Genomic DNA, 7144 nt, shown 5'->3' with positions numbered 1-7144 from the left:
AATTGTCAGCATTGATACTTTTATGTGCAAAACTTGTCATCTGTCTGCTTGTTTATCTTTCAGAGTGAGGAAGATATAAGTGTTGAACAAGCGCAGTCTCATCATCTTGCTCAGCTGCTTGCACTGCAGCTCCCCAGTAGGGCTAACCTTTTTGAACTCTATTGAAGTGATGCCGGTTTTGTATATTATTTTGTCAGCGTGTTTATTTGCACTGGTGGTGATCTTTGATGTCCAGTGTATGTAATCTGTTGTCTGCTTGTGCTTTATTATCAGTGGTGAACTTTGATGCCCAGTGGATGTAATATGTCGTAATTTCTTTATTATATAGTCTAGGTTTTTTCTTATTCACGAAGCTGCAGTTATTTTACTGTATATATATATATATATATATATATATATATATATATATATATATATATATATATTGTCTTTGCAGTAAACCGGCCAAACCGTAAAATTATGGTGCATAATCGGGCCGTCATGCAATCACGATGTATGATCTGCATCATGGGCCCCGTCATCTTGATCCGTTAAACGGTCAAAAGTAAACTGGCCCACTAGTAGATAAGGGCCTTTAATAGGCCGAGTAACCCCCGGCCCTCTTTTTGCAAGAAAACCCAATGGGCTTTTAGGAGGCTGAGAAGTAGGTTGGGCCTGAAACGTGCCAAACAGCTCACGGGCCGGCAGCAGCCCGAAATGGACCTCGGCCCATGAATGTGGGAATCAAGTCACGGGCTTTTAACAGGCCAGAATTGTCTCGATCCTTGTTTGGCCCAATCAGATATCGACTGCGAGCAGGCCGGATGCAAACCGGGCCGTAGTTAGGCCCAACTATATGACGGGCTTTTAACAGGCCGAAATTAATATAGGGACTAAATGTTAAATGGGCCCTTAACAGGCCGAAACTAGTATTAGGCCGAATTACTAAATGGGCCTTTAGCAAGTGGGCCCAAAAGCATAGCGTCCAGTTGACGGGCCGGATCTGATATGGGCCATAATTTAGCCCAAAGCCTCTTAAAGGGCCGGACCTGATCTGGGCCGTAATTTGGCCCAGAACATGGTATGATTTTAACGGGCCGGATCTCATATGGGCCATTATTAGGCCCGGAACGTGGCAGGCCATTAATGTACCAGATCAAATATGGGTCGGCATTTGGCCCAAAACATGGCAGCCAGTTAATGGGCCAGCCTACTAGGGTCGTCAAAATCTTGTGGGCCTACAGCTGGGCCGGCCCATTAATGTCGGCAAAATCTCGTGGGCCTTTAGTTGGGCCGGCCCATTATGATCGGCAAGAATCTTGTGGGCCTTTACCTGGGCTGGCCCATTTTGGCACACAAAAATCTTGTGGGCCTTTACTTGGGCCGGCCCATTATGGCATGCAAAATCTTGTGGGCCTTTAACTCGGCCAGCCCATTATGGTCCTAAAAATCTCGCGGGCCTTAAGCTGGGCCGGCCCATTATGATCCTCAAAATCTTGTGGGCCTTTAGTTGGGTCGGCCCATTTAAACTTGATGGGCCGGTCCACGTGTCAACATATCATAGGCGTGTCTGGCCCATTGGATGAGTGACACTTGTGCCAACGCGGAGCTGACACGTGTCTCCTCTAGCCAATGATGATTTTACACGTGGAAAATCCCCATTGGTCGGGGCTGTTAACGGGTTATCGGATCCAAAACCCGACCCGATAGCTTAACGGTGTTCCGTTACGGTGGATGCCACGTGTCGATCACCCTTGACGAAAGCACTTCTGTGACACACGATCTATCATCATAGAAGTGGACACTTCCGTGATGATAATTTTGATAATGTCATGGAACACTTCTACGACAGCATAGGTATGACTATCTTGATTCTGTCATAAAATCGTCATGGATGTACATGCATGATAGAAAACGCGACCTACTGTGACAAACACGTATCATCACGGAAGTGTTTTTTTGTAGTGTAGTGCTGCTATGGTTAAATATCTCTTGGTTGATAATATAAATGGGCATGTAATTTCACTACAAGAAATATGTCAACTTACGAACATCACTATTTATTGCTGAATGGTCATTGTTTTTCATTTGTGACCTTTTTGTGACCAAAAACAGATGGTCAAAAGCTGACGAACTTTAATGAAAATTAACAACCTTCTTTGTGAAAAGGTTGTTGAAGGCAACAACCAAAACAAAAGGTCGTTGATCGTACGACCTTCTGTTCTGGTCGCTAGATGTCTGCCTAGGCCACGTCAGATCCGACATGGCAAGCTGACGTGGCAAAATTGTGACCAAATGAAAAGGTCGTTGATAAGAATCAACCCGGTCCAATTCGGTGTTCTACATGGGCCAAGCCCAACAATTCTGCCTATTTGTGTTCTTTCTCATATAAATTTCGATCTAGATGGGCCAAGCCCAACAATTCTGCCACCATTGTCCTTTCTATAGTTCATATTAGAGTAGACCTCTTGTTTGGGCCTTATCCTTTTTATAGTCCATTTTGGAGGAGGTCCAACTAGTCAGGTCATCCAATTAGATCCCATTTGTCCATTTTCTTTTGTTCTTTCCCATTTTAAAGGACTCATAAGTCAAATGGGCCCCAACTAACATGTGAGTTCTGTAGGCCCCACACATCAGTTCACTATTTGTGTAATAACAAATAATGCGAGTCAAAAAGAGCCAAAAACACATAGTGTTTTCATACAATGGCCAAACAAAGTACTTTACAATAATGCATAGTACAAAACAGGTACTCAACCATAAATCAGGTGCTCAGCCATAAATTAGGTACTTCAAAATGATGCTCCAGTGAGCTAGAACAAATTGCTGGGTGCATGTTTTCTTTGGGATTCTTCTCCTGGAGTTCCTGTACACCAACTTTTGACAAATGAAGGCATCTGTAGGTTATAAATCAGAAAAGTTAGGAACATAATCAAGTGAAGCCGTGCATATAACATTTTCCTAACAATGAAAAATAGCTGCAGAATTTGAGATCTAATAAGAAACCATGCAGATAAAATTCTCATAAAAGAAAATATGTAATATATTTGTAAGGGAAACCGGTAAGTATCAACCCAGTGCAAGATAACAGAGAACCTATGTCGATGTTATTCAAATTTCCTAATGTGTGTCACATGATATGTGTATCAAGCTTCAGGCCATCAATTTCAGGACGAGTAGATCTGACTTCACGTCGATGATATGGATGGGGCTACAGTAGAATATCTGGTAAGCATCATCATTGACACTGAACGTTGCAGATACTTGTCCATTTAGAAGTCTATCATGCGCTCCTGCCATCGCCGGTGAGGAAGACCTAGCCAGAGAGGATATGGTAAGTCTAAAATACTATTAGCAGCACACAATGCTAATAAGGTGATTTAAGATAGTGATCCAGTGGATATCACTCGAGTAAACTATTTTACTCCTTACATATAACAGAGTCGGGAATTAGTATAGTTATTCAAGCAGGAGTAAGCTGATCATATAACATAGTCAGGAATTCTATGCTTATTGTTAAGAAAAAATGTTACAAGTTAAGCCTTTGTTTAACAGTAGGTCTAAGGAAATAAACTGTGCATTTGGTGAGAATATAGCAACAGATTAAGAGCATATTTTTCAGCATCACACAGATAGTAGAACAATGCTACAGGCATAAATTAGAGATTCTACAATACGTAGTCAGATATGAAGGGAAAAGCAAACTGTACAGGAATAGATAAACTACAGAACAAGCTATTGACCATCCTACAGGTAGCAAGGACATAAATATAATCACTTAATAAGATAAGAAGCAGACATGAATAAATCACATAACTATGTACAATCCAATATCCCAGCTGAGAGCGAACATGTATTCAACATTTCCTGCATTTCAATACATGCATGCATGACAGATTCACAGCAAAACTATATATAGATGTACAAACATGCATGAACAGGAAAGCAACCAAACTACAAGAACATATAAGGAAACAGAGGGAATCACTATAACATATGGAGTGACAAGCAGTATGACCATACAAATAAAGTACTTCATCATTATATCCAGACTCCAAAAGTAATTGGAGTATAAGAACATGCATAAAACATGGCAGCAAATAAAACACTATAAATAGCCAGTACATGTGTACCCTGCACACAAGAAGTTTCAGATGTTCAGAACCAATCAACATGTTGAGTAGTTAGGGAATCACAAGAAGGAAGTGGGAGGTGGATCACGCTGGTCTCACATCGTTTCCATCGTCCTCATCCAACCCAGACGACCAAGAACACATCCAAGCCAGTTCACGAATCCATGTGTGCTAGCTTGCCTACTAGCATTGTGCCCCTGGATGCCACAAAAACAACCTGACTTACAAGCATAGATAGAGAAGGCCCAAAGCGAAACAACACACTAATGCTACAGTGCCTCAGAGTATAATTTTAATATAGCCAGCAACACTTAAAGAAATAATATCTATACATGATTCCATACAAAGTAAAACAGTTGTACTTGGCAATGCACAGTAGCTACTGGTAATTGGTTATATTGGTTCATTGTCATCAAATTAAAAAAACAAAAGGAACATACAAAGAGTACAAGAACAAACAAAGCTCATTTTCTGATTTCATTTTAGCTAACAGAATGTTGTGACAGAACTACCACAATCCCCACTCATACAAGAAGTCCACAATAAATACACAGATGGTCTGTGAGGTACATTCTCACAGCAACATAAGCTTAAAATTAACAGAAATACACACACATCAAATGAAGTCACTAAGATACTTAAGTCCACCACATGGTGTAGGATTCTATGGTTGTATATTATTGCAACTCATTAACCAAATCGTTTGCAAGAGCTTGCGATATCCTAAAAATCATGTGCATGTTCGAATTGGCAGCACGGATAATTGTTAATAACCTTGACCATGTCGTTCAAAAAATAACCAGGTCATATCAAATAAATAGCAAGATGTTTACAAGCAAAAACTGGGACTTCAACTTCATACAAATTAAACAGAACAACTGGACTATGCCTAGAAACATAGCCAGTGCAAAGGCCGGGCTGGAACTTACAGCTACATCACCTGGTGTACTGAAAAATAAAACAATTCTCATTGTCTAATTTAGAATGCAGCAGATGAATATCTTAATGTTCCTTCTCACAGATAAATAAACGTCTCCAAATTGTATGATTCAGAATGCAACAATGCAATCCCCAAACGTTCCCACGGATAAATAAGTTCCAACACACAACCAAGATTCAGAAGGATACACCGACTGATTGTAACGTCGCATCGTAGCAACAATTTTGCTGAGAAGCAAGCTCTTAGATCAGTTGTCTAGTTGAACAACTTTTGAATTGTTGCAAACTTTGTTGTAACAATTAGAAGACCAATGCATTGCTTTCCAGAAGGTTGGATTGGAACTTACAGCTACAGCAACATAAAAACAATATTAATTGTCTAGTTAAGAGTGCAACAATGCAATATCTAAATGCTCTCGTCATATCACATCACAGATATTGAAACATAAGAACTCAACCATCACTACATTTTCTTACCACACGCTATAGCCGACGAAACTAGGACAGATGCTTCATCCAAAGAAACTGTTTGCTACACAAAACTACACTTGTTCAGCTAACTATAAGTTGTTTATTCCTGATGATAACCTAGCAGCAGAAAATAAAGAAATTGTTATAATCATATTTCTTTTACCAAAACACAGAACAAAGAACCGTTACTTGACATCAAATGATCTGACAGAATTAGAGTTAAATTGATCGGTTAACAATACTCATTATTGGTGGAGTACCAATAGGACGCGTAAAGCCTTTGAAATTAGTTGCATTAGCAGTATATGTGGAGCGAACGCACAACATCATTGTTCTGAGGCTATGTTTTATAGTTAAATTGGTCGGTTAATAAACACATCTGCCTAGTTAAGATGGAATCAAAATGGTATGACTACAACCAAATTTACGTGAGAGTTTTGCTCTGCATGGATTGGGTGGAATCGCTACCATTCTGAACCCATCAGCCAACTTATTGTTGACAATTAAGCATACTTGATACTTGCAACCATCTACGGAAGCACTCGTGTATCTATTTATTTGAAAGGGGATTCATATTTTAATATCCTGCTTTCTCATCAGATAAATGAAATGGCAGAAGTAAGAAAAACAGATGGTTGCTTCCTGTTAGCCAAAAAGGCATAATGAAACATAGCTAGCATTTGGCAATGAAGGTGCTTTCCAAAAGAACTACCACCCTGGAATAAGATTTTTCTACAGTTGCCTCATTGTATCTCAATGTTAAGTCAACTACGAATGTATAATTGTGATGATCTTCCTTACAGAATCCCAGATCAGCTAAATGAACAAGTGTGCACAAATGCACACAAATCAAGCATGATTGCGAAGAATCAAATATTTGTTTCACTCTGATGCAACAGCTATTTAAAAAGAATGCAATAAGATCATTATGCAATAAGATTGGACGGCCTCACCTTGCAGCTTGCTAGTGGGGCGACGGAGGGCTGTAGGATGAGGTTGGCGTAGCAGAACAGCAGCACCTCCATTGTGTACGCCAACGCTGGCCAATCCATTGGGGCGGGTAGAGATCACAGCCACCAGACCACCACAGAGAGACTCGACAGCAAGAGACGCTGCAGCGAGAAGGTGGCCTCCATGGCGTCGGAGCAGGGGAGGAAGTGGCCATCCCGTCCATGGCCTTTCGTTCCTCGAGCGATGACGGATCTGAGAGGGAGAGGGAACATGGTGAGGAAGAGAGGGAGGGATGCGACAAGGAGGACTGGAGGGACTCACTGGAACAACGTCGGAGCCACGTCGGCGACGCGGTGGCTCAAACCCTAGAGGATGGTAGGTTCGCCAGTGGCTGCAGGAGGACGCGCCCGTAGGATCCCGTCGACATCATCGTTGTCCTGGTTGCTGGAGAGCCATGGCGAGCATGGGGCAAAGCCACCGCAAACCCTAGTGCCGAAGATGAGTCCTGGGGGAGAGAGAGGGGTCGCTAGAGAGAGATGGATAGGTGGGGGCTCCGCCTGAGGTGGGAGGGAAGCGGAGAGGAGGGGAGGCCGGCGGCGGCAAGGTCTGGTAGGGAGACGAGGGGAGGGATGGGATAGGGGTGGTGGTGGCGGTGATGTGGGAGACGAGGG

At 41.9% G+C, this 7144-nt stretch overlaps 1 protein-coding gene across 11 annotated transcripts; it reads right to left on the bottom strand.

Moving 5' to 3' along the window:
• Positions 1 to 2656: 2656 nt before the first annotated feature.
• Positions 2657 to 7138, bottom strand: LOC119362218. 11 transcript variants are annotated; one of them, XR_005173210.1, is made up of 5 exons: positions 6795 to 7138; positions 6476 to 6725; positions 5529 to 5639; positions 4212 to 5400; positions 2657 to 4113 (listed from the first exon to the last, which is right to left on the bottom strand). XR_005173210.1 is itself a non-coding variant. In XM_037627415.1 (4 exons), the coding sequence occupies exons 2-4, from the start codon at positions 6572 to 6574 to the stop codon at positions 3133 to 3135; spliced, it is 360 nt and encodes a 119-aa protein (XP_037483312.1). In that variant the 5' UTR covers positions 6575 to 6725; positions 6795 to 7138; the 3' UTR covers positions 2657 to 3132. The 11 variants fall into 11 exon arrangements, 1 of the variants encoding a protein (XP_037483312.1); XR_005173207.1 differs by having other exon boundaries at positions 2657 to 3295; XR_005173212.1 differs by having other exon boundaries at positions 2657 to 3295; positions 4212 to 4309.
• Positions 7139 to 7144: the final 6 nt, after the last annotated feature.

The sequence above is a fragment of the Triticum dicoccoides genome, chromosome 2B (assembly GCF_002162155.2).
Source record: "Triticum dicoccoides isolate Atlit2015 ecotype Zavitan chromosome 2B, WEW_v2.0, whole genome shotgun sequence".
Taxonomy (NCBI): Eukaryota; Viridiplantae; Streptophyta; class Magnoliopsida; order Poales; family Poaceae; genus Triticum; species Triticum dicoccoides.
Note: the sequence above shows the minus strand (reverse complement) of the source record. Positions and strands in the feature narration are given on the sequence as shown.

What these genes read in the sequence shown, in the direction of transcription:
- LOC119362218 (XM_037627415.1), bottom strand. Translation starts at nt 6,574, where the DNA reads ATGGATTGGCCAGCGTTGGCGTACACAATGGAGGTGCTGCTGTTCTGC. An exon ending in CCCCACTAGCAAGCTGCAAG is followed by an intron (nt 4,310 to 6,475) that starts GTGAGGCCGTCC and finishes TGTGGCATCCAG; the next exon opens with GGGCACAATGCTAGTAGGCA. An exon ending in ATGAGGACGATGGAAACGAT is followed by an intron (nt 3,296 to 4,211) that starts GTGAGACCAGCG and finishes CTCTCTGGCTAG; the next exon opens with GTCTTCCTCACCGGCGATGG.